This window comes from Hesperophylax consimilis, chromosome 22, assembly GCF_061612785.1.
Source record: "Hesperophylax consimilis isolate HC1 chromosome 22, BYU_Hcon_1.0, whole genome shotgun sequence".
Lineage (NCBI taxonomy): Eukaryota > Metazoa > Arthropoda > Insecta > Trichoptera > Limnephilidae > Hesperophylax > Hesperophylax consimilis.
In genome coordinates, this window is record NC_142857.1 from 15,676,228 (window position 1) to 15,704,077 (window position 27,850).

The 27,850-nt window shown below is 36.5% G+C and overlaps 1 protein-coding gene across 3 annotated transcripts in view; it reads left to right on the forward strand.

The window, feature by feature from the left end:
• Tao (Serine/threonine-protein kinase Tao) overlaps positions 1–27,727 on the forward strand; it is a 35,785-nt gene extending 8,058 nt beyond the window's left edge. For 2 of the 3 annotated variants that reach the window (XM_089645203.1, XM_089645205.1), the window contains 17 exons: positions 321–438; positions 3,405–3,668; positions 5,241–5,363; positions 6,782–7,025; positions 11,344–11,542; positions 13,917–14,131; positions 14,422–14,540; positions 15,881–16,054; positions 16,401–16,612; positions 17,545–17,695; positions 18,488–18,600; positions 18,825–18,951; positions 19,537–19,638; positions 19,755–19,889; positions 20,021–20,179; positions 20,354–20,472; positions 21,037–27,727. In XM_089645203.1, the coding sequence (XP_089501329.1) occupies positions 321–438; positions 3,405–3,668; positions 5,241–5,363; positions 6,782–7,025; positions 11,344–11,542; positions 13,917–14,131; positions 14,422–14,540; positions 15,881–16,054; positions 16,401–16,612; positions 17,545–17,695; positions 18,488–18,600; positions 18,825–18,951; positions 19,537–19,638; positions 19,755–19,889; positions 20,021–20,179; positions 20,354–20,472; positions 21,037–21,160 (2,698 nt within the window). In that variant the 3' untranslated portion in view covers positions 21,161–27,727. The remainder of the gene's footprint in view (positions 1–320; positions 439–3,404; positions 3,669–5,240; positions 5,364–6,781; positions 7,026–11,343; positions 11,543–13,916; positions 14,132–14,421; positions 14,541–15,880; positions 16,055–16,400; positions 16,613–17,544; positions 17,696–18,487; positions 18,601–18,824; positions 18,952–19,536; positions 19,639–19,754; positions 19,890–20,020; positions 20,180–20,353; positions 20,473–21,036) is intronic. The other variant, XM_089645204.1, reaches the window with a different exon arrangement.
• The last annotated feature ends 123 nt before the right edge of the window (positions 27,728–27,850 follow it).

The window sequence follows — 27,850 nt, forward strand, 5'->3', positions numbered from 1 at the left end:
AAATTTATTTTTGGTATCAATTAATCTGCTGCTTTTAATAGGCAGTAGCCAACCCTGATTAAAACTCTGCATACTGCTGCCTCGAAGTAGAAGGTACTTACTTCCGTTGCACCCATACAGACCACCTTTCAAAATAATTGCAATGTTAATGTTGTGTCGAGTGACCAGATATAAACAGGTTCTCCCAGACTTCCCCTCTAAAAGAATGCTATCTATACTCACATCATTTTATTTGGGTCTCTTTGAAATCCACATCAACAAATCATTAACTTTATATATTTTAATTATAAATTAATGACGATTGGTTTTTTGCTTGTCAGGTTCCTACAGCAGTTGAACCACCCAAACACAATAGAATATAAAGGATGCTACCTCCGGGAGAACACCGCCTGGCTCGTCATGGAGTACTGCGTTGGCTCTGCATCAGACATAATCGAGGTAAGAAATCTGACTAATTGAATTGTCTGCAAACATACTTCTCTCAGGAATATTGACTGGCTGTAATAATGGTCAATAGACTGTAATTAACATAATATATTATCTCGATTGATAAATAATGAAGAGACACCGGACAACCATACATATTCTTTATATGTATACCTGCAGTTGTCTCTCTTTCTCTCCGTCTCTCCCATACAAGACATTAGTTCCACATTTATTACACTGGCTGATGTAGGATTCTATGTTCCGGATAATTTCTTGTGCCGCCAACAAAAGCGTTTAATCCTTCCTAGGTGCAGAACCAGCTTACCAGTGTTGATGCCCCTGGGATGACTTCTTTGGTTAGTTAAATGCTTCTGCAGAAATGTAAATATTTCCATGTGACCTCTGCACGAACTCTATTCAATTTTTACTATGTATTTTGCAAAATGTGCACATTGCTTTGGCAGTCCGTATAATTAGAAAATGCCGTAATGCAATAATTTAACTTCCACATTAAGACGAATACAATAATCTTTTAAAAAAGGTGTAATTTCTGCTTAGTGATATAATAATGTTTTTACTCTCATTTCAAGGCATTAGAAGTGTTTGTTCTTGGATTATGATAAACTCAGTAAGGTCACTCTGTCATAATCTGCTGCCTTATCAGGTTGATGAAATTATTTCATACCTAAAGATAATATTATCATGTACACAAAATTATAATCAGTGATGAAAGACTTCTGGAGGATTTGTTATCGTTGCCTATCTCCCATCCTTGCTGAATTCCCTGCCCTATTTCCTAATTCCCTAGTTTTATAAATCTAATTTTTCAACTTCCATACTTTCTCCTATTCGTCACCATCGTTCTTAAGCCTCACAATAAAAATAAATGCGGATGCTGTGGTCCCACCCAGTCCGGATACGGGACTTTTGTATCACATTAAAAAACAGCTATAAGTAGTCCTAATAGTTTGCCTTTATGTTTTTTTTGTTCTCTTGCAAACACTTCACTCTGGGGAAATGCTGCAAGTCAACTACATACATATTATCTTACCACTATTGTTTCGCAGGGGCTGGGCCCCTTCATTTGCAGTGTCGAAGAATCGTGCCCATGCCCAGTACGCAGCACTGCAGTTCAATGTGTAGACCTTGTATGTTAATTTTTCCTTCAGATATTACCTCTACACTGGACATCAAAAATCAATTTTCGAATTAACAAATTCCCACATAATTCGAAATTAAAAAAAAAAAATCGCCATAAATCGAGTTCCACTCCCTCACCTTCAAATTCGGATAGTATCTTCGGAGTAAACTCCACTGCGAGTCCTGTTAGATTCAGATTTGCGAAATTATGTGATTTATTTTCGCGAAGTCGAATTTTTTCAAATTACGCTAACAATAATCGAATTATAAAACATTTATGAAAAAAAAATTGGAAAAATTTCTAATTACGCATTTTTACGAATTATCGGGGTTTGATTAACAGGGTTCTGCTGTACTCGGTTAGTTGAAGACAAAAATATAAATGACATTTTATAAAGTATTGTATTTGCGTATTGGCTTTAACAAAAATATCTTATTATTTATTGAAGTTTATTTTTTTTTTAATTTTTATTATAGTGACTATTTAAACAAGTGATTTTACTGGTTGGCCCCTTGAGTTCAATGAAAATTTTATATATTTCGTTTCACTTATATTGAGGGTAACGGAGTTATTTTTCAGCCAATTTTCAAGTGTACTAAGATCTTGTTCAGCCACATAAAATGTTTCCATCCAGTTTTCTTCTTGAAATAATATAACGGTATCATCAGTAAAACTAAATTGTTAACTTGCTGGCCCCTGCCAGTTAAAATGAAAGATAAACGTTTTCGGATTACAAATCAAATGGCAATATTTAAAAACTCCTGCCATAAGCGGTAAATATTGCTTATGCAATGATGGAGGACTTTGCTAACAGAGGATTGAACCTGCGACTTCTAGATGGGAACCCAACGCATTTATCAACTCAACTACTAACTATTTAATCAGTCTATTCCATCACCACCCTCTGCAGTTAAACTTTCTGAAATATGACAATAAGCAGGGAAAATGTCACCATTTTGTGACTCAACAATTCATATTATTGATAGAAAGAATTAATTTATGTTTTATGTTGATAACACCAATGTAATGCATTATCTTTTTAAAAATTGATTCTTTGTGGTTTCTTGTTATTCAGAGATGTCCTAGAAAGTTGAAATTTGAATGATTATTATTAAATCTAATAATCATTTTGATAGTTTTGTAATCATTTGCTAGATAACCAACACCTCTGCCATAGGTCACCCCAAATAGTTCACTACATTTGGTGACTTAGCAGGGGTACGCGGATTCAAGGGGTAGGGTTTGTTTAGGTTTTGGCAGCATATGTGTCTACCCACTGACTGCTTGGCGGGCCGGATCGGGAGAGACTGGTTGAAGGAGACCTTTTGTCCTTTCCAGCAGGACTATCTCAACCCATCACCTTGCACCGCAGTGAGAGCGATGGATTCATATGTCCGACACTCCTGAACACACTGGTCTCCAGATTCCTACCCACGCCTCATACCCTTTTCCTTTGCAGAATTTCCTCTCCTTCTTTTCCTTAAAACGACCCTCTACACATCATCCCCAAAGACGACAGAGGCCCTTGAGGGAATTATTTTCCTCCGAACCAACCTCCTTTTATTGTGCAAATTTGGATCTCCTTTGTATTTTTATTTGCTCTGCCTTTTGAGAACAATTGAGTGTGGTGAATGCACTAAAGAGAAAATCCCTAAAATTGTGATTTATACAGATTTGAAAGAAAACTAATGTCGCCAATATACATAAACCCTTTCTACTCCTAGGCCTCAGATAGTCCAATGAAACTGATTTTCTGTTCAAGGATTTCGGTATTTTATGTTTTTATCTGCGGCCCATTGTGGCTACAATATGACTGATGAATTCTGATTGCGTCTAGGTGCACAAACGTCCCCTCCGCGAAGAAGAGATCTCGGCCATCTGCGAAGGCGTCCTGTGTGGGCTGAGCTACCTGCACGGGCTGGGCCGCATCCACCGCGACATCAAGGCCGGCAACATCCTGCTCACGGAGAACGGCACGGTCAAGCTGGCCGACTTTGGCTCCGCCGCCATCAAGTGCCCGGCCAACAGCTTCGTGGGCACGCCCTACTGGATGGCGCCCGAGGTCATCCTGGCCATGGACGAGGGCCAGTACGATGGGAAGGTTAGATATATATATACATTTAATTCTCGTAAATGTGTCCTCAAATCTAGTCTTTGCAAATTGCTCAAAGTAAAAAGTCGCATCAAAATAATACATTGAAGGGTTGTCCACCTTTTCGAAAACTGTATTTACAACCTGGGACTTAAGTTTCTAGCACACATTACTGTGCAATTGACTGCATATTTTTATAGTTTTCAAAAAACATTCCAAAACTTGACGCTTGAAGTTTACAGTTTACTCGTGGACAGCACTTTCTTCGTTGATAGTCTGGCTTCCCTTCTCTAATTGTTGGTACACGCTTCCTTTCTTATGCATTTTAAAAATGGATTTAATTTTGCCTTGCGATTATGATAGTTGAGGAGCTTTCTCACAGAGAGAAATATCTACTCCCGATGGTTTTTTTTTTAGATTCTTATTCTCTATGTACCATGGAGTTGCTACGAAATGGCTAATTCAGATTTTTTTTAAACTATATATTTACCTGCAACATGTATAATAGAAAATTATTAATTTTCACAAACTGAAACATCTACATACAAATAGGTAATTTGAAAGATAAAGCAAGCATTTTTTCATTTAATAAAATAATTTTATTGTAGTACTAAAATCTAAAATGTATGTATATGTTAAAATGAAAAAAAAAAGTTGAAATGTAAATATATTTTTATTCGACTTCTTTTTACGTAAGACGTTTTTTCACAAATGAACTGAGTTTTCTAATTATTCATCATATCTGACAGTTAATCAAATTTGCATTTAAAGATTATCATATAATATTGGCCCTGACTGATTGATTATCACTGTCACAACTGTCTCAAGAAAAAAAAATATTTTGTAGATATTTCTCTTTGTAAAAACACTCTTCAATTCCCATCAACACTTGAAGAAATAATGTAAAGAAAAAAAAATAAGAAAAATAGCTATCATTCCATTACCATGGTGCCCCAAAGTTTGTGGGTCCAGAATTAAACTTTTTAGTCAAGCGAGAACCCACAACTTCACTGTGCATTTTATAAGGCAGTCTTCAACCTCCCATGACCTTTGCATGTCCCATAGTTTTTTAATTCATTAAGGCGATGCCATATGTAGTAATACAAAATCACGTGTTTTTGGTTTGAAAATTTGGTCGCCTAGAAATGTTTCAGATGCTTTAATTAAATACTGCGAGTAGAATACATCTTGGCCTTTGAAATTATTGAGTATTTTTTAGATAAGTCTTTTTATAAGCCCAGAAAAAAATAATGTAAAGGCCTATGAAAACTGCTTTAAAGTTCAAAATCTCCTACTTACGAACCCATTTTCGGTTATGATTTTATTGTATAATGTGGCAAATTAAGTTATTTATAAAATGATCGAAAAAAATTTAAATATTTATGCCTGAACATCCACAAAATAAAATAAAAGGCACTTTTTGGCCATGTTTTTTTCTTGCATAAATCAAAACAGCCTGATGGTGTTAAGCGGGAATTTAAACCTTATCGTCATCTACGTAACGGTTGTTATTGATAGCGGCTCAATTTAAAATATTACACGACGTAGTGCATCGCCTTAATCAATTTGTTTTGTTTTCAGGTGGACGTGTGGTCACTAGGAATAACGTGTATCGAATTAGCAGAAAGAAAACCCCCCTACTTCAATATGAATGCCATGTCAGCCCTTTATCACATAGCACAGAATGACGCCCCAACACTAGCAGTAAGAATTATTTATACGGCTAAATTAATAATTTGTTCATTCTCAACAACCTCTGTTGTCAAAGTTATTTGAGCATATTCCAGAGTGATAATGTTATTATTATTATCACTATTCACTAATCGAATCTTTGCTTGTGTTGATCCAAATATATGCATCTCCCTCTAACATATGTTCCTGCATTCCCCCACCCAACCTGTTACCCAACTACCTGTCCCTGTCTGACAGTGTGGAGTACCTACATCAGTGACAATTGCAACAATTTATTTATACATGAACAGTCTGTTAAGAAAACCGGTACAATGAACATGTTCTCTCAGTGTGTATAATATTGAATCTATTACGGAAACCTTGTCCAGTGATTACCACCTACAGTGTCCCTCGGGGCCAGAATATCGATTCAAAACAAGATGTGTTTCAGAAGACCAGGGGTAAGTCAGAATCCCTTCCCAATTCTAACCAACTGTTATCCAGCTATCCCCAGAGTCAAATCAAATGTTGTTTACAGTCCACCGCAAACTGATTTGTGAATCAAAATATTGAATATTGCGACAGTTACAACTTCAAATAACTAGTCATGTTCAGTGACTAGATCTGAATAGCCTGGCACTTCCTAACCTTCCTCTCCCTCATCCTCTTCCACTCCTTTTAGCCTTTCAACCCCAATTGGAGATGCCGCACTCCCACTGTCTCTGGGCAATTGGAAATCTTGTGCAGTTTATTTACCTATATTATTTAAGGAAGAGTTTCTGTGGCGGCGTGGTTTTGTATTTTTATACAAATCTATAGTTTTATTCCAAGATTGTTGAAATTTTGCACTCTCGACCTTTTTTACGCGATATTTTGAAAAACCACCCCACACTATCTTTGCCCACCCCTTAACTCTTTGTTGGCTGATGCAAAATTTTCCAAAATAGAATTGATGATTCTATTTTCGTAATAACTTACTTGTTTTTTTTTGCAAAATGATGTTTTTGTAAATTGTATTGTCATACCAGACAATGTGTTTTTAAAAATAAAAATAATCTACCATAACTAGCTTCCCCAGAATAGCTTCTTGTATTCAGAGAAAGATTTTGTTGATTATGCCTATCGGCAACTGCGGCGGACAAGCGGTTAAAACAGAATTTTGATAAAGTTTTGTAGCCTTGGTGTTCAAAATCTGAGGAAAATTCCTGTCTAAATATGATTTCGAAAACTGCGTAAATCCCGGCAATGCATTATTTATTTTTTATAATATAATATTGATTACATTTTATGATTTTGACTGTCCAACTAGGAAGGATTCCCGTTTCAGGACAGTCAAATTTACAAGTTTCAAGTTATCCTAGACGAATACAGGATTTAAGACTAGCTAAAATAAGTATGTTAAAACGAAGATACATTATTTAATGTTATCATTAATTGTTTGCATTTGTCAGGCCCCCGAATGGTCGGACACGTTTCGCCACTTTGTGGAAGCGTGCCTTCAGAAGAGCCCTCTGGAACGGCCCACTTCCTCCGTGCTGCTGTCACACCTACTGGTGACGCGCGCCCGCAGCCCCATCGTGCTGGTGGACCTTATCCAGCGCACCAAGGCCGCCGTCCGCGACCTCGACAACCTCAACTACAGGAAGATGAAGAAGATCTTGATGGTGGACGCCTGCGAGACGGAAAGCGCCCAGGGTAATTATTAGCCATCACTTAATAACACTATGGTTTACGGACACTGAGCTTTCTTGCCTAGCTTTAATAATCACACTATATTATACAAAATAATTTTTTCAGAACATTTGTTTAGCAGGCAAATTGTATTTTATTTTTTATACTTATTGACTTTTCAGGAGTTAGTTAAAGTCCATACTATGTCATTTTTGGATAAGTTGTGTTTGGGGTATTTTTAACTTGTAGGGGAAAGTGGTCACCATTCGTACGCGGGGCACATTCGTACAGTTAGTATAACAGAAAAACTAAACGGCACACAAACACGCCTTTGCTTGTGTGCATAGACATACCGGCTGCCATGTTGCTAGCGGAGTGTCGCGTCAGTCGCACTACGGTGTATCAGCTGACAAGATGTAATGTGATTTTGCGCGCCATGGGTACATTTTTTACCTAAGTTTAGTTCGTAATTGTAAGTAGGATTGTTATGTTTTTGACAAAATGGTGATGATTGATTAATGTTAACATTGTTTATTTTGAGCTTTAATTGTTAAATTTCTCAAACTAAATTAAAATTTGTATAAAGTTGTATTTTAATGTTGTGCAAAGGCATGGGGTGCATTCGGACACCCAGAAAGGGGGCACATTCGTACGCGTACGAATGCTCCCCTTTACATTTTATTAACCACCAGTATATCGAAATTCAATTTTTATGAAATAAAATATAGTATTACCTTTTAAAATTATTTTGCAGACAGCACAATAACTTATTTTTCCTTTTATGACGTATTCTACTTCTAACAAAATGAAATATTTTTATAAAGTCAACATTATAATTAATATTTTATTGCAGAATCATGGTGCGAAAATATAAAAAAAGGGTACGCGTACTCAAGAAGTGGATGAAGAGTCCATGAATTTAGCAATTAATGATGTAATACAAGGACGGTTGTCGTATAGGAAAGCCGCGTTAAACAAAACTTCCATATTTCGAACCTTTTACTGCAAAAAATATTACAAGTGTATTTGAAAAGCCAGGTATATGGCCGTTCAATGAAATGGCCTTCAGCAATGAAGATTTCGCTCCCATTGACGTGTACGCTTCAAATAATTCGGTAAATGTGTCACATAATCCGGAAACAATTACTGTCGCTCTAGAACTACAACCTTCCACCAGCGTGTCATCGACTGATATGAATGAGTCAGATATTCGTGCCTTCTTCAGCCTTCTGTGCTCCAAAATCCTCAAGACATTGTTACCGGAACTGGCGAACCTTCCACCTTTGCAGCTGAGGCACAATCTGAACCGAGTTCTTATCTTCCCATAACACCAGAAGTCATAAGACCTTATCCTGCAGCCGTTAGAAATAGAAAAACCAATAAAGGAAGAAAACCGGGTAAATCTCGTATATATACAGACACACCTTAAAAAACTGAACTAAAAGAGAGACATAGACGGAAAAAATTGAAAAATAGAAAAGGAAAGGAAAGCCAGAGCCCAAGCAGTGAAACGTAGTTTGAAGGAACTTAATTCAAGACAAAAAAAAATAGAAAGCGATGAAGATTCAGAGAAATCTGAAGGATCACAATTTAGCTTGCGGGAGAGTTTAACATCTCCAGTTGATTTAGAAATGGACGAAGAGACTGATGATCGTGGTATCAATAATAATTTAAATGTAACACCAGCGAAAATCAAAGATAATTGTAATGTTTCGGTAAAGTTTAAAAAAAAGACCTCTGTTGTTTATTAAGTCGAAAAAGTTCTGTCATTATTAGGGTACAGAGATGAAAATATCTTATCTTCGGAAGCAACCGGGTTTATCATGGTCATTTTTTTCCCTGATATAGAAGACATACACACTCTGTATATCAGCGATGTCGCCATGATCCTCCCAGATCCTCAACCACGAACGGGCTGATTTATTTCATTTAGACTGATTGTAAAGCTTAGAATTATCGATAAGTAAACTAAGGATGAACGAATTTATTTTTTGTTATTTTTCTAAAGAAAGATTTATCGTCTATGAGTCAAGTCACATATTATTAAATTAGTTCTTTGATAAATAAATATTTCTATAATAATTAATAAAAATTTAACGACTTTAATGGGCTTTTTAATTACCCTGTATGAATCTACCCCATGGCGTACGATAGTACCCCACCTACTGTACGAATGTACCCCGTACGTGGGGTACGTTCGTACAAATATCTTATCGTAGAAAAATGGCTATAACCCTTTAACCTTTTGACATAATAGTTTCGGACTTTTTTGTAACAAACTACAATATATTTGTTACACTTGGGTACATAAATTAGATAAATTCGACAATTAATCACAAAGTAAAAAAATAAAATCTAAAAAGTGTACGAAGGGTGACCACTTTCCCCTACACCGCTCAACAAATCAGTTCAGTCATCCACCCTGCATTGCATGACTTGATTTTGAGATTTTAATTTATCATTTTAACTCTTTAAATGCCGGAAGGTATTTTGCTTGGATGTACTGACAGGCTGCGAATTTTTTACACCGATACCTTGAAGCTTCATTTAGATCACTCTAAAGTCAATATAATCTGTGAACTGTTATATTATAATTATTTCTTCATCATCCTAATAGATGTCACCATGGGTTCCATATTTTAGATTGTTCAAATTATTATTATGTAATGAGCAGGCAGCATTCTGCTGATGCGCTCATATCTGATTTCACAACAGGTTTGACAGTAATTGAGTTGTTTTAAGTTTGAACTAAGTCCTTTCTTCTCTCCAAATGTGAATCCAATAGAGCTTTGAATTGATTTATATTTGTTGCATCGATGACATGTTGTGGGATCCAAGCATCCACTACTCTTTGCAAGGAAGTGTTTTCTAGGATTAGATGCAAAAGGCGTTTTGGTAAATTTTTTTGAGCGTCCACGGAGATTTATATTTTTATTAGTAGTGAAGATTTCTTGGATGCTAGGGCAACTGTAATGTCCAGATAAAATGTTGAAAGTCTCGATCAAGTCACCCCTTTCTCTTCTTTCTTGTAAGGTTGGTAATCTTAGTTCCTTGAGTCTATCTTCGTATCGTAGATCTTTCAGAGGTCTTGGTATTTTAGTGAAACGTCTCTGTACTCTCTCTAACAGATTTCTATCCTTTGCGAAGTAAGGACTCCATATTTGGAAAGCATATTCCAGGAGAGGTCGCACATATGTTTTATATATTTTTAACATCATGTCCGGTGTTAGGTCAAGGAAGGTTTTCCTGATTAGATATGTTAGTGAATTTGCTCTTTTCACAATTCCAGCGATGTGTGGTTCCCATTTCAAGTCCTGTGATATGGTAACTCCTAAGTCTTGTTGTAATGTCACTGCTTTTAGAGGTGTTCCATTAAGTTTGTAGGCAAGTGTAGGGTTAGTTTTTCCAACATGTAGGACAGTGCATTTTTCGACATTGAGTTTTAGAAGCCAATCATTTGTCCATTGATATATTTCGTTTAAATCGTTTTGCAGTCTGTTGTGATGAGTGTGTAGGTTGGCAAAGAATTTTGTATCATCTGCAAAGCAGCTGGAGTCTGATTTTATTATAGTATGCAGGTCCGTGATGTACAAAATAAACAGAACTGGACCGAGAACTGATCCTTGAGGGACACCACTGGTCACGTTTCGCTCAGTTGACAGTTGGTTGCCAATTCGAACTTGTAATTTTCTCTCAGTGAGTTTGACAAGCAAAATCGTCATATAGAACAGCGTGTTCACACGCTCATTTTGTCTGGCCGGCCTTGTGAGCACGGCTACCTAGAGCGCGTAAACGCGCTTAAGGCACACAACCGGTTAACAGAAGATGTCAATAGAATAAAGATAAAGCCCAGTTTCCGATTTTTTTATTATTTTTTATTGATCACACATGCGTGACAGCTGAGGTTATAGGGTTAAGGAGAGAAAAGAGTGGACACGCTGTAAGTGGGAAGAAACACAATATACGGCTAATTATTCTTCAGCTGAGAAGTGGAGCAAAAAAACAACTTTCACATCCAACAAATATCAACCGTGAACTAATGTATATATTTTTAATCAACCCAACACGCCTAATACCTTAATGCTATTGACATAACACTAGAGGAGTAATCTTTACTTCTTCTATCGTATGTTAGAAAGATTGAGATTAAAAAATTGATCTTCCGATTGTCATCCTGGTAGTTTCGCTAATCAGAAGTATTTATTTTAAGTATGGATTTTACACCAAATTTTTACACAATTTTCATTCACTTTACTCACTCTTACTCAACCCGCACCGGCACTAAACATCACACTCTTCCCTTTCGCACCCCGGTCTAATGGTAACTCGTAACCACCACCAGGCGATGGAGACGACACGCCGGACGAGCAGACGGGCGGCGACAGCTCCAAGTCCAACTCGGCCACCTCGGAGCACTCCCTCCGCTCTGTGGGGGCTTCGGCTGCCTCCTCGCAGTCCTCCTCCAGCGGTTCCCTCCGGCGGAGAGCCCCCGCTCCCCCACAGCCTTTGGTCAACCATCAGCCGCAGCATCTGTCCATGAGGTGACTTGCCCACTAATCTATTACTAATTATTATTGTATTAAACTGTTAATGTCTAATCACTAGCAACGTGTTTTTCAATACCCTTGGGCAGAACATAATCTACAACCAAATTTGTGCTGTATCAATGGTTGATACGGCCGCTTGTCAATGCTAATTTCTTGCCATATCGACTGTTGTTACAATCGCGTGCAAAAGGTTAAGCTGTTGTGCTAATCACAAGCAACATGTTTTTTTTTTAATATTTGATAGTTGTCATTTTGATTAAACTCAATTAAATTTATTTTGGGCTCTTTTCAGAGCTTTCAATGATTTTCGTCTCAGTATTGGTGCCGGGGTTCAAATGCACAATTTCAATGTCATCTACAAGATCGAGTGAAAATTAATATTTAGCCATCTATTGCAAGGATTTAACTCAGCAAAATGTTGGACATTCATTATTACATAGGCATTGTTGCTTTAACGGACTCAAATTTGTAATCTACCATATATTGATTTAGGTAATTTCGAGATGTTCAATTAAACACACAGGATGTCCCGGGGTTAAATTCATGACAGTAGTAGTAAAAAATGTAAACAACTTTTTTCATATAAAAAGACATACCTTTAGAAAGACATACCTTTCATATAAAAAGACATACCTTTTAAAAGACATTTCTTTATTCCCCTATAAATTCGCTGTGAGCTTGCCGGGAGTGAGTGTGGCAATGTTGCATATTTGTGATTGAGCTGTATCCATGGAAACCGCATGTAAACAATAACATAAAACCGAGAGATTGACGGTAACAAAATCGAATGTTTTAAAACAAATTCAAAAAGAGAACTGCACTAAAATTACAAATAAGTACACTTTTAACGATAAAATTATTTATAACAATTAATCACTTAACTAATGTGATTTGACTAATTTAACAAATTTTCAAAATGTCCACCTTCCATCATATGTAGCCCTTGTGGGTATAACCAGGCATTGTCACAGTAATTAAATAACAAAATTACGCACAATTTTAACAGTTAAGTAAATCTATAACTAAATAAATACAATGCTAAAAGTAAGTTGGAGAAGACATGCACTGAATTAAGACACTACATTAACAAGTTTTGATTATAACAATCAAGTTTTTAAAGACTGGTACTGGTACATAAAATTATCAGATCTATTTGTGAATAAAATAAAAGTTACTGACATGCAGAGATGTGCTTTATTTCAAATAAATCCATTTCAAATGGAAATGCAAAATGCAAAATGGGTATTTTGCATTTTAAATGCTTTTCTAAAAACCATTTCGCATTTTGCATTTTAAATGCTTTTCTCAATGCATTTTCCATTTTAAATGCTTTTTTGCAACATTCTTCCTACTATCTCCACTCATCTTTTTTTCATAAGCCCCAAATATCAGTCGGTCCTCAACCTCGCTATGAGAGATACTTTACATTTGTCAAGTTGCTCCCTGGTAGGAGCCCTGGCAATTGAGTGATACCATTACAAAAAATACTGATTAAAATACTGAACATGGGGCCATGACGCTGTAATATTCAATGTTAGAATTAATTTATGTTTTTTTTAATTTATGTTGAATTATTAAATGTTTTTTTTACGTTGGCAACATTATTCCCGCGCAAATCCTTTGTAGTTTCATAATCTGTAGTCGTGGTGTTTTTGGATTTACCATTATGTAATATGTTTGTTCTACATTGATGTCCATTATTAAATGACAAAATTGTTTGAAAATTCTATAATTATTTTAATTGTTTGACCTGAGAAACCATTTTGAAAATAGGTATTTTGCATTTTGCATTTGAAATGCTTTTCTAAAAACCATTTTGCATTTGAAATGCTTTTCTAAAAACCATTTTGCATTTGAAATGCTTTTCTAAAAACCATTTTGCATTTGAAATGCTTTTCTAAAAACCATTTTGCATTTTCAAATGGAAAAGTTTTGACCCATTTCCATTTTGCATTTCAAATGGTTTTGGGTACCCATTTTGCACATCTCTGCTGACATGACGCACGACAAGTACTAGAAATACGTTGCATTCAAATTCAACATTGATTTATGGATTCGGTAGCTGGTGGGCGCAGATGCTAGATTTGTTAACAAAGCAAAAATAATGATACCGGTTGCACACGGCGGACCAATTTTTGCTGAAAAGTATGTCTAAAAGCTGGAATTTTGAAAAAAGTTATTCATCATTTTTTACTTGCAGAATCACCTCCCGAAGTTAGTGAACTTTACCCTCAGACACCTGTAAATTCAAAACGTTCCTAGGAATGGAAAGCTTACGTTGACTTTTTGTTGAGTTGAACTAATGGAAAGTTCTGGGGAACTTTTTTCTATGTGTTGAGTGTAATGTTGCTTGGTTATTTAATTCCAGGGACAGCAACAACTGCCAGCCAATGGGCCACCGAGACGACTATGTGAACAGGGAGGTGATCCGGGAAGCGCAGCGGGAGAGGGAGCGGGAACGCGAGAGGGACCGAGCGCAGGAGTACCGCGAGTATGTCAACCAGGCACCCCTCATGCAAAGGGACACGGAGGACACCAATACGGCGCAGAGGAGACATCGCACTCAGCCACAGGGTGACTTTGGTAATGACAAAATCTTTTTTACTGTACCCGATTTTATGACAATTTTCATCAGTTTTCTAAAATTTGGGATTTGCCTTTTTTTACTCTTTGGTCCAGCCCTATACACCTTCAAAGCATTTAAAAAAAATTACTTGTGTCGAATTATGAATCGATGTTCGCGATACTTCTCAATCTCGCGATCTCTTAGCAATATGTATTCCCAAATAAAACCTCAACCACAAAATTTTGTCTTTGTTCAAGCAACACATTTCTGCGTAACATTCCTTCATTAGTTGTTTGTATTTGCACAGGCACCAGTAATCACGTGTCGCCGGCAGCAGTGTGCATGGTGGCGGAACACGGTGCCAACAACTTTGCCACAATACGCACAACCAGCATCGTGACCAAGCAACAGAAGGAACACATGCAGGTTTCTGAGCATTTCATACATTTCTCCTATACTGATTTCCCCTTTCACCATGTGAGAGGGCACCATTCATAATCGAAACGTTACTTGCTTTACCCAGGTGATTTGGTTACTAAACTTGGCTGTGACCGTTTAAAAGGTGTCTTCCACTTTGTAATGAGGCGCAAATATACAAATAAATTTTATTTGCCCTCTTCGGAATTTGAACCTACAACCTCTTACTGCTCTGCAATGGAGGTCGATGGTGCCTAGTTACAAATCCCTTCCTCTTCCCGATACCTCAGTATTTTGATTTAAAAAAACAGGAGGAGATAGGGATGAATAAAAACTTGATTTGAGATTTAACATATGAAACACACCAAGGGACGAGAGCTGCTTATTTTTACTCGTCTCTTTCTTACATAATCAGAAAATTCATTTTTGTTTTCGTATAGTGATTGGCCTGTTTACACGAGGCCAGTGTTTAGTAGAGTGATTAGTTGTAAAAAACTAAAATATATCACTGTCTTGATAGTACCGTCCACACATTCAATTAAGTTGTGATTTATTAAACTTGATTGCGTGTGTCCAAACATCGCAACAGTAGCCCCCCACATAACTGATATTGCTTGTGAACTTGAATGACAGTAGCCCACACCTACTGCAAGAATGCGCACAGCCAATAAATATGAAAGATTAAGGCCTCAGCTCGGTTAAGCCACCCAGTGAGGCCAACATTACTGGATAACTATGAAATGTTAAAAATATTGTACCAAATTAAAAAAAAAATTCTATTCCAGTCAACTAAACGGTAAATTGAAACTTACCACTAAAACGTGTCCACACGTGGACAGTGTCAAATTAACTAAACCCTTTGGTTGCCACTAAATCACGATTAAACACTGACCTTGTGTAAACAAATCATAATAATATCAAGGGTAGGTACTGTCATCTTGGTTGAAAGATTACCACTAATGAATTGACACATCTCATTTCCTGACACCAAGCCTTTTTAAATAGAGTCAATCTTTTAATTTAACATGATCCTTGATAATGAAAACGAGGGAGAAGGGCCATCATTCTTATTGCACCGAGCGCGCACAACGCGTGTCTATTGCTGCTCGCTTCTATTCCCAGCGACGCCCAGCCTTTGTTTCTACCTACACACCAATACATTGACTCTGCCGCTTTGACAGTCCATGCACTTTGGTCGTAGCTCGACAACAGTCGGCCCACTTCCATGTCTCCCTTTATTTCTATTTCTATGCCATGATCAAATAAGCTGTACTCATTGGTGTTTACATTCTGTGTGTGTGCAAAATCCCGCCACGCGACTTGAGAATCTGTTTTCTGGCCCGCCCAAGGAGGAGATGCATGAGCAGATGTCTGGCTACAAGCGTATGCGCAGGGAGCACCAGGGGGCGCTGCTGAAGCTGGAAGAGCGCTGCAAGCTTGACATGGACGCGCACAAGACGCAGCTGGACCGCGAGTATGAGGCCCTGCTGCAGACCTTCAGCCGCGACTTGGAAAGGCTGCAGGTACTTTTACCTTATTCAATCAATCTCTTTTGTAATGTTTCTATCATATTATCATCCTCTGATTGTCACTTCGGCCAGTTAGTATGGGTGCTCTAACTTTAGTTAAGAAATATGTGGATTTATGATAAACATTAGATTATTCAATAATGTAACAGAAAATTAATTGGTTCATTTCCATGATTTTACAAAATTATAGAATTTGCCTCTAAATTCACTAATAAAATCAATGTCTCGATAAAATCTTATCATGTTTACTGAATTTTGTTTTGAAATCATTTATTGTTCATATTTTAAATTCAATTTAACTCCGATGTAAATTTTTTGTAATGTGATTGTGTCTGTTCAGGGTCGGCACACACAAGAGCTGGAGCGCAAGCAGAAGCAGAACCAGGCGGCCGAGAAGAAACTGATGAAGGAGATCGGCGGGCGGCAGGAGCAAGACCGCAAGGCCTTCGACGTATACCGCAAGCGCGAGTACAAGGCTAACAAGGAGCGCTGGAAGCGGGAGCTCAGCATGGACGAGGCCACTCCTAAACGCCAGAGAGATGCGACCTTACAGTGAGTTACCTTATTTTTGTTCTAGTTGTCCAATGCTTAACCTGTGACCTGATGTAACTAACGGAGGAAGGACCAAAGTACAAATGTGATTACCAGAGCGTACTTAAACATATTACTTTGCTTATGTTCTATATAAGCAACATTTCGATTCTGAATGGTGGTTTTTCACCCTGGTGATACTGAGAGTATTCCGTTCCGATTGATTGAATGTGACAGAAGGATGCGAGACTTACAGAGGTCTATCTTTAGGAGCAGCTGCAGAAGAGCCCCTCTTCTAGTGATGGATTTAGGAAGAACTCTGCGGACTGTAGCAAACCATCGAGACATATAAGGTTCGCGTGCTTATCAAAAATAGATGATCCTGCTGTGAATACGTTGAAGAGTAACTCAGACTGATCTACCACCACTATTTCCCAAGTTTTTCAAGTACCATTGAAGTTGTATCTTTCATATAGTTCATGAATATAAATAGTATTTATCTTCTGGTCATAAAGTACTTCTTCATTGGTCTGAAGTGAATGATTGTTCGATATTGTCTACGGAAGAGGCTTATTATATTTTTATGAATTATTTAAAGAGGCTGCGGAATTGGCGAATAAAAATCTTTTATCTTTTTAACATCTACACTCGAGACCTCACACTGAAGGCAGAAAATTTGCTTACGCAGATGACATCGCGGTCACAGTTCAAGCCAAAACCCTTAAAGCAGCAGAAGATATCCTCAATTCAGACCTAAAAGCCAAGGAAGAATATTTCCTCAATTGGCGACTAAAGCCAAATGGGTCGAAAACAGTTGCGACAGCTATCCATCTTAGCAATTCACAAGCGAATGCCAAACTCTGTGTTCAGTTTGTATATCTAAAAATCATATTTTATTTAAATGAGGAAGCTTAAAAAGTAGAATACTTAAAAGTTATGGTTTATATAAACAGATCACAGAAGGACAACCTGAAGCAAGCAGAGGCTGCGGAAGAGCAGCGGTTGGTGCGTGGCCAGAGAGAATACCTGGAGCTGGAGATCAGAAGGTTCCGCCGCAGAAAGATGCTGGTCTTCCATTCCAAGGAACAAGAGCTGCACCGAGAGGTTATATCCACATTACGTTCTAACTAACTAATCATCACACCCTTTCCCACCACTAACTTTTTCTACCATTAACTTCCGTATCATTATTTTCCTTTTGCTCCTTTCTTTGTTCATCCGTTCTAAATGCTTTAACCATTTAAGCCGCCCTTTCTTAATCTTATCCACTATCCTTACATCGGCCTTGCATTCTTTTTTAGATCTCCTAGTTTTTAATACGGTCATACAAGCCTTACAGATTTCTTTTCTACATCATTTCAGCTATTCTATAATTCTATCCTCTAAAGAGTGAGTTTTAGATGGTTTTTGTAAGGATAATGTCTGTAATAAGTTTAATTAACAAACTTTCTAGTAAAGATTATGAATCTGTTTAAATTATACATCAGCCATTGTATTAAACTAAACCTCTATTATGATCTGGGGAGAAAGTCGGCAAGGGTGGTATGTGGTACTCCTATCAACTGATTATATGTGCAGCATTAGATTGAGTGTTTTCTCTGATTTTATTCTTATGAAAAACAGTACACTAATTAGCTACTGACAGTCATCTTTCTTCCCCCATTTGATCAGAACCTCTGATGACTCTTGCAGACTTTCATTAACAAATCCATTCATACTGTAGTATATTAGAGATTACTAAATATTATCTACAGTACTTCAATATTGCTATTACATCTACTTACTGTGATTATTTTTTGACAAACTTCAAGATTTGTACATAAACACATATAAATGGATTCAAAATGAAATTATCAATGTATAATACATACTAAATAAATGTTTTTTTATTTCCAGGAACTGAATAAGAGACAACAACAGCTAGAGCAAGCACACGCCATGTTGCTGCGGCACCATGAGAAAACCCAGGAGTTGGAGTACAGACAACAGAAGGGAGTACATGCACTCAGGTTAGAATAATTTATTTGGAATGACACGTTTTTAGAATTATCGGGGTTTCAATTAACGAGTTTCGACTGTATATTAAATTTTCCATCTGTGATGTAAATTCATACAATATCTTAGTTATTTATTCTGGGATGATAAATGTTGAAACCAAAAAGCTACCATTTAAGGTTTTCTTGGGCCTTTTGTGATGCGAGTTGTATTTAGATTTTATTCCTTTTAATTACAGAGAAGAGCAAGTACTGCGACAGCACAGTACGGAGTTGGCGAACCAACAAGACTACATGCAGCGGGCGGAACGAGAACTTAGGAAAAAACATGCTTTAGAACTCAAACAACAACCAAAGAGTTTGAAGGTACATAAATAATTATTATTCATTATTGTAACGAGTGTGCAACTGACGTCTAGTATGAACTCTTTCTTGGCATAAGAGAGTGTAATGAGTGTGCGACTGACGTCTAGTATGAACTCTTTCTTGGCATAAGAGAGTGTAACGAGTGTGCAACTGACGTCTAGTATGAACTCTTTCTTGGCATAAGAGAGTGTAACGAGTGTGCGACTGACGTCTAGTATGAACTCTTTCTTGGCATAAGAGAGTGTAACGAGTGTGCAACTGACGTCTAGTATGAACTCTTTCATGGCATAAGAGAGTGTAACGAGTGTGCAACTGACGTCTAGTATGAACTCTTTCTTGGCATAAGAGAGTGTAACGAGTGTGCGACTGACGTCTAGTATGAACTCTTTCTTGGCACTATAAAAGATTGTGTACGGTTGTCCAACGTCTCTCCATCACTCGAGTTAATTACAGTTCATGACTATAATTCCGCCATCCCAATTCATAGCATAAGTAATTTCATGAAGACCACACACGGATATTACAATTATTTATTTTATTTACTGTACGTCATTTGTTAATTGCATCTTTTTTGTTATTTTTCAGCAAAAAGAAATGCAAATTAGGAAACAATTTAGAGAAACGTGTAAAATACAAACGAGGCAATACAAAGCATTAAAAGCACAAATATTGCAGACAACACCAAAGGTAAATCAATCACCATCCATTTAGTTACCTATTTTAATAAATGTAATCAGTTCTCTTTCTTTTATTCTCAGTCTAGCTAACTAGCTTACTAATGGTTCATTTGGTTGTATTTGCAGGAGCAACAGAAAGCTGTGATCAAGAGCCTAAAGGACGAGCAGCGGAGGAAGCTGGTGCTGCTGGGAGAGCAGTATGACCAGAGCATCGGAGAGATGCTGCAGAAACAGACCGTCAGGCTGGACGAGAGTCAGATGGTGAGACCTCTTTACAATCCAGGCATACCAACTAAGAATACCCTTAATGTATATACAATACAGTACACTAAGAAACTAACCTTAACCTGATCAGCTGTAAAAGTTATGTTAATGCTTGTTTCTCATTCCAGATGGAATGCCACCAGCTGAAGGAGCGTCTGCAGTACGAGCTGGATATCTTGACAGCGTACCAGAGCAAGAACAAGATGCAGGCCGAGGCGCAGAGGAACCGGGAACGCCGAGAGCTGGAGGACCGGGTCAGTGTCAGGAGGGCCTTGCTGGAGCAGAAGGTAACCAACGCACCAACCTAACCTGTTTCTATATTATGTGTCTCTGTCACCCCACAAGGAATACCAGTATAATAACTTCCCACTCATATGCCAGTCAAACTGTGACATCCCTAAGAGGCGAAAAAGAAATTTTACTTATTTTCATTTACTAAATAAAGTTGTTGTTCTGTTCAGATGGAATCGGAGACCCAGCAATTCCTGCAAGAACGATCAGAGAGACTGAGGTTACTCCATGAAAGACATGAACGGGAGTTAGAACAATACGACGAAGAAAGTGCCCGTCTTGGCTTCAGGTAACTAAACTTCAACATATTCAATCTAGCCAAAACATATCCTCACGATAGTTGTGTACTTCAGTGTAAAACAATAAGGGTCGTACTAATAAGAGTTTTTTAATATAATATTTTTTCTCAAGTGTATAAAATTTAAAAAACTTTTCTTAGTAAAGGGTTAAGAAGCGAGAGATTGCAAGTTTAGTTGTCACCTTCCGCTTAGCTTGGTTTCGGTCTAATCACTGCGAAATATTTATTGTTTTTCTGCACAGAATTTGTTATGGGGTTTGGCATTATTGTGTTTCTGGGACAAATTAAGTAAGATTTTTGTTCTTCTTTCACCCCGGTGCCATGCCACGGCACACCGATTATGGAACACTGTTGTTTATCATGCCATTTAATTGAAACTTTAATCCTCAGATCAGTAACTGTGCTTGTAATATTTGCATATGTTTAGTCTATAGTCAATTTATCTATCCCTCTCTGTTTGCCATTTCTTCTGAACTTTTTCCCAGGAGGACCTACTTTGAGTGTATTTAGTATAGATTTGTATTATTTTTAATTATTTGTGCCTTGTAACTCCAGTGCCCTGGCAATAGCAGAGACCTCCAAGGAGACTTACCCTGACGAAGAGCAGTCCCTGTCCGGCTCCATGCTGAGCCTCGCCCACAGCAACAGTTCCGCCAGCTTCCCGGCCGGCTCCCTCTAGCCCCGTCCCCCGCTGCCGCGCCCCCCTGTGCCCTCCTCGCTCTGAGGACTTCACCAGGTGGTTCGGGAGCTCAAACCTGACGTGGTTTGATCAATAGCCAGCTCGACCTTGCAATCCAATGCCAATGAAGAGTTGAGCTCATGTGACGATGAGGGGGCTCAACTCTGGATGGCTGAAGAGCTCAAACCTGTGTTGGCTCGACAGTTTGGGACCTCAAGTTTGTTGTGGTGACTGGCGACACCGGGAATTAGTGATTGGTCTGAGCTAATTTGTCACAAATTAAAAAGCCCGAGAGACAAGCAGACAGTGATATGTTTGCCGAAATACAATAACTATAGTTTTCCCCCAGCACGCAATTGTACCGTGACTAGATTGTAGTTTTAAGAGCTCAATAATAATTCATCAAAACTAAATAATAAATATTACGCACTCGGTTCTTCTACTGATCTCTCGCTCTTGTGAACAGAGGGCTTTAAAGTTGTTTGCTTTGTTTAATAAATAAATAAAATTTATATTATTAATAATGCAACAACAAAATGATAAATTTACTAACTTCCTTTATCACGATGGTGATTCATTACTGTACTTTACCTGTAATTATCGTTATTATTCTGAAGTTGTAATTTTACAGCAGATTTTAATAATCGCTCAACGCACCGTTACAATTATATCTGCAATCGAAACATGTAAAGTGAGTTCTTAGTGCAGACATTGTCTTTGTTAGCAATCGACTTTTAAAATAATCACGCCATCAAATTGAATAAAACGTCTTTTTAAACCTCGGTGAACAATTTTCTGTAAACATTTATGATCTTTGCTGTACTAAGAATCGTTTTGATAAAATCTCTGTGATTATTTTAAGTTTTCTACTAAAATTGCAAAATTTATTTTAAATTAACTCTTCTATGTACCTAAATCAATTTTGTATGTTTTTAATCGGTTTAGTAAATTTTGGAATTTTACACAATTTTTAATGTCACTTCAATTTTTTAATATTGCATTAAATCTTTAACCCATCCCATCCGAAATTATTTCTATTGAAACTGACAACAGCAACTGAATTAAATTTTGTCCTGAATTCATCGATATAGTAAAAATGGCATAACTTTAGGTTTTGTATTTAACACAAATTTGGTTTTTAATATTAAAAAAATAAAAATAAAATATCTTAAAATGGCAATGCATTCTACTATTTACGTAATAATAAACATTTTGTCGAGAGGCATAAATTGTGGTGGCTCGGAGGGAATGGGTTAAAGTTGTTGTCCTTTGTCGTGGTTATTCTAATAGTATCCTATGAATAATTAAAACAAGAAATTGAATGGAAAACTACTTGACAAATTTGAATGAGTCTAAAAGCTTTTTCCAGGCAAAATTCCACGTTTAAAAAAAATCTTAAGGCGATGCACTACGTCGTGTAATATTTTAAATTGAGCCGCTATCAATAACAACCCTTACGTAGATGGCGATAAGTTTTAAATTCCCGCGTAACACAATCCGCCTGTTTTGATTTATGCAAGAAAAAAACATGGCCAAAAAGTGTATTTTATTTTGTGGATGTTCAGGCATAAATATTTAAATTTTTTTTGATCATTTTATAAATAACTTAATTTGCCACATTATACAATAAAATCATAACCGAAAATGGGTTCGTAAGTAGGAGATTTTGAACTTTAAAGCAGTTTTCATAGGCCTTTACATTATTTTTTTCTGGGCTTATAAAAAGACTTATCTAAAAAATACTCGATTGTTTCCAAGGCCAAGATGTATTCTACTCGCAGTATTTAATTAAAGTATCTGAAACATTTCTAGGTGACCAAATTTTCAAACCAAAAACACATGATTTTGCATTACTACGTATGGCATCAAGTATCGGATTGTTTAAATAGGCTATCAAAAGAACAGTTTGTGTGTTACACTGTACATAAGGCTTAAAGTCTATGGTAGTACGGAGGTCAGTGCAATTTAATTACTAGTGGGCGGTATATGACTATATTTGTTCATTTTTATCTTATTCCTAATGTGTAAAGTAGTTTGTTTAATAATTAATTTAATTTAACATTTCATATTCACCAGGGAACTAGTCAAAAAATCAACAAAGCTTACCCTAATTCCTATAGAGAAGACACGTGTTGTAGGAATGTTCACTATTTATAGAGTTAGTGACTAATCTGATAGTGTTACAGTTAATGAGACTTGTGCGGGTTTGTTGCTACTTACTCTGGAGGCTCTTCACCTTCCTCATCTGCTAATCTGCTCCCCCCTCCTGGCCATATCGGGCATCCCATGTATTATGAATCTCTAAATGTTATGATATTATGTTGTACCCGTATTCAATCAAATACAGTGAAACTCTCTTATAAGGTTTTCAAGGGATAAATTAGGCCAATTTCAATCTTCAGCGGACAGAAAAAACAATACTTCATTTGTGAGGAACCTTATGTATGTGGGTTTCACTGTACATTTTATTCAATTTAACTGTAGATAAAATCTTGTGTATGTTTATTATAAATTCTCCCTTGTAGTGTACACAACAATTCTTAAATAACCTCTTTTAATTGATATTGCATGATTTTATAATTAAATTGTAAAGACCAAAATTTGAAAAATGTTTTTTACTCTGCCAACTTTTGAGGTTGTCCATCACAGTTGTCTTTGAATTTTATAAGCCATCAATTTGTTTTACTCTCTTTTTGAGACTTAAATGCCATGGATTATTAACGCCATGTTTAAAAATAAAGCTAAAGGATGTGCACGAACTAGACGAGAGCGCTCCTGAATAAAGGAACAAGTCAAATACCTAAATAAATAAAGAGACAAGAGCCTAAATATTCTACAAATTACCTATTTATATTGCAAAGAATAGATGAAAATCGTTGGACTACTTAATATTTGTTTATTTAATAGTAATTACGTAGGTAGGAAAATGCGGTAGGACTATAACACTGACAATTATCTAATTTGCTGACATGCATTAACAACCCTAACTAAGCTAAAGTTCGTACCAGCAAGTCCCGAGCCGACGACCTGCTTTGTACGTGTTTCATACTTTTAGACATCACTCGAACATCAACATCTTTTGGTTTATTTCTAGACATTACAATAAACATAGTATCCAATAAATATTTCTATTAGTTTTAACCTTACTCCGTAAAAAGCATTTCTAATTAATTTTATTATTTTTACCTCATTAATCCACATATTTTATAAACATATTACCTTCCTAAGTACATATGTAAGTATATAAGATCAATAACAAATAGATAGTACATATATTTATTTTAAATTAAATAAAGTTTCACGTATGCCATTGTTGAATGTAGAGACGCTTGGAATGTTTGTTTTGGTGGTGCGGACTGGATCTGGAGTCCCCTTCACCTCCACCTCCATTTCCACCTCGTGTAGAACCTGTATTAATGCGCACGCCCATGTAAGTTTGTTGTAAGATCGTTTGACAGAGAGACGCGGAAAAATTCTACCTCTTTGAAATTTTCTTCAATGGATCATAATATAATTGTAATCAGTATTTATAGCGTTGAACATAAAGTAACTTAACGAGCAGATGTCCTCTCCGCTCGGTGGCAGTGTAAAAACAAACCTTCGTACATTCCTCTCTACCATTACCATGCCAGCAGAGGGTTAAGTATATGTAATTCCATTTTACCATTACTCCTTTCCATGACATACTCGTATATCTCACTTAAGGTCTTCTGGACGCGTGGCCGAGTCGCTACTCTGCTTCAAATAATTATTGTACCAAAAACATTCATCTCTAGGTTTTGTAAAGTTATAGTGAAAGAGCAATTGTATAAAATGACTAGATTTAGTACTTTATGTTTGTATGTTGAAACAGATATTTTGTAAATACATAGTTCCATTATTATTATTATTATTTTGTAAATTTATCTGTGTGAATGATTTTCAAACATCTAGCTGGGCTTCAACGCTTTTAACATTTTTTCAGATCTTTAACTATTCAGAGTTTTAAAATATGTTTCTTTCTAAATATTGATAAATAAAATTAATTACATCTTTCAGGATCATCTTCGCTTATTTACATCACAATCCATCTCACAAAATATTGAAAATCTATAAAAAATTGTATTAAGTGTTTGTGATGCAAATCTACTAAGGATCTGCAAAATATTTGAAAGAAAATACTATTAAATTCAAAAGATAGTCAAATTAATAGACCCATAGCTGAATACAGTAGAACCCCGTTAATTCGAACCCCGATAATTCGAAAAAACGCGTAATTCGAAATTTTCGAAAAAAAAATTTCCGCTGAAAAATTTTTTCATACAAAAATTTTTTTAATTCGAAATTCGTTAATTCGTAATTCGAAATTTATTTTTGTCCGCGCACGAAAATTTGTTCGTGTAATTCGAAAAAATTAGATTTTTGCGAAAATAAATCATAATATTTCGTAAATCTGAATCTAAAAGTCAGCCGTGGCGGTAAAACGCCGAAAAATGTATTTTTACGTGGTTATACATCGTCCTAATTAGTATTATTATTTTGTAAATCTGAATCGATTTACACTGGAATGTCGTATTTTTTCAAATTTATTTCGAATATCCGAGTTTAAAGGGCCGAGAAAATACATTTTACGCGGATATATGTCGTAGTTTTACGAGTTTACGCCAAATATCTGCATTTAAAGGGTCGGCCGCGACGAAACTCGGCTGCGTAATTTTGATTTACGCGTAAATATATCGTATTTTTACTAACTTTACTTCGAATATCCGCATTGAAAAAATACGGCGTGAAAGAATCGGCCGAAAAATTTCGATCCATGCCGAAATATGACATATTTTTACGAATTTACTTCAAATATCTGAACTTAAAAGGCCGGCCGCGACGAAAAACTGCCGACAAAATTCGATTTACGCGGAAATATATCATATTTTTACGAATTTATTTCGAATATCTGAATTTGAAGAGCCGGCCGCGACGGAATACGACCGCGAATTCTCGTTTTACGCGGAAATATATCGTATTTTTACGAATTCAAATTCAGATATTTGAAATAAAGGGCCGGCCGCGACAGAAAATTACCGCGAAATCTCGATTTACGCGGAAATATATCGTATTTTTACGAATATCTCAATTTAAAGGGTAGGGCGCGACCGAAATCGGCAGCAAAATCTCGATTTACACGTAAATATATAGCATTTTTACGAATTTATTGCGAATATCTGAATTTACAGGGCCGGCCGCTACGGTAATCGACCGCGAAAATAAAGAAATAATTGGTATTAATACGAATTTACAACTAAAATACCACCCGGATTTGAAGAGGCGGCCGAGAAAATCGATTTTCGGCTTATTTTTTTTTTTTTTTTCATAAAATTTCGAATTACGTGGGAATTCGTTAATTCGAAATTTGATTTTTGATGTCCGCTGGATTTCGAATTAACGAGGTTCTACTGTAGTTATATTATGATATTAAATATAATATTATAATTTTGGCTCTGTTGCCTCTCTGCTGGACGTGCATTGAATATATATATATATACAATCTAAATTTACTTGAGATTCTGAGATCCTGATAAATACATACATCCTCTTTTCCTAATTTATTATTGTTGCTGTAAGGTAACACTTTTGGAAGTGCCACAAACAGATTGGAATGTGATCAGTGTTGGCTAAAGGTATATAATAGCCGTGTATCTGTATATAATATAATAATGCCGTACGAGATACGGCTTTAGAATTGGATTTTAATAGGTTAGAATATTTTGATTTGTTAAATTTAAGAATTGTATTTGGCAATATTTGTGTTTTGCGGCGATGGCCAAACATCCCCGTCCCCGTTGTACAGTTTGTTGTCCGTTGAATTTTTCCAATATTATTTGCCAAAGATGAATAAAATAACTCCTTTGTTTGCTTTGTAACTTTGATCAGCCAATTATTGTTATGTTTTTTACTACGTCTATATTCATTTGGATCATCAGGTTTAGCGCACGCATTCCAAACTAACGGATCCAAGTTATGTAACAAACAAACTCTCAATATTCCTTCTTGAATAGAACTGTGCTTGTATGTGAATGATATGACTGGGATGTGGATACATTTATATAAATATGGTGAATCCTGTTTGTTTTATAGCAATTTTACAAAAGAATGATTGTAACTGGTCTGGGGTGCTGCGGTCGGGTCACCGTGGCCAGTCTGCAGGGGCCGCGGTCACACCGGAGCCACTTGGCAAAACTGTATTGTAGACAATTTTTTTACATAGATAATATGTAATATAATCTTTGTTTACTGGCGTAGTTATTACAATTATAAAGTTGAGTAATAAAATGCTTCAAGGAGGTGTAATTAAATTATTAATATCCTGAAAATGAACATTTGCTGTAACAATAACTTGAATAACATTTAAATACATACACCAGTTGCCAATAAAATAATTGCGCTTTTATTTGAATTTTATTGAGTGTTTTATTTTACCTTTAACTACGCTGCGAGCTATAAGAAATATATCCAAGCACTTCGACTTTACTAAAAGCCTTATAGCGCAGAACTTATAGTGAAACGAGCAACCTTTGAAGAAAAGTGACCGATACCAAATTACTCTTGAGGGCTAACCCTCATTCGGAGATGATTGACATGTGATATTATGGAACAAGAAATGCATTACAACCGAGTGATGCAGATCGGAGAAGGAACATTTAAAATTTGGGTGCG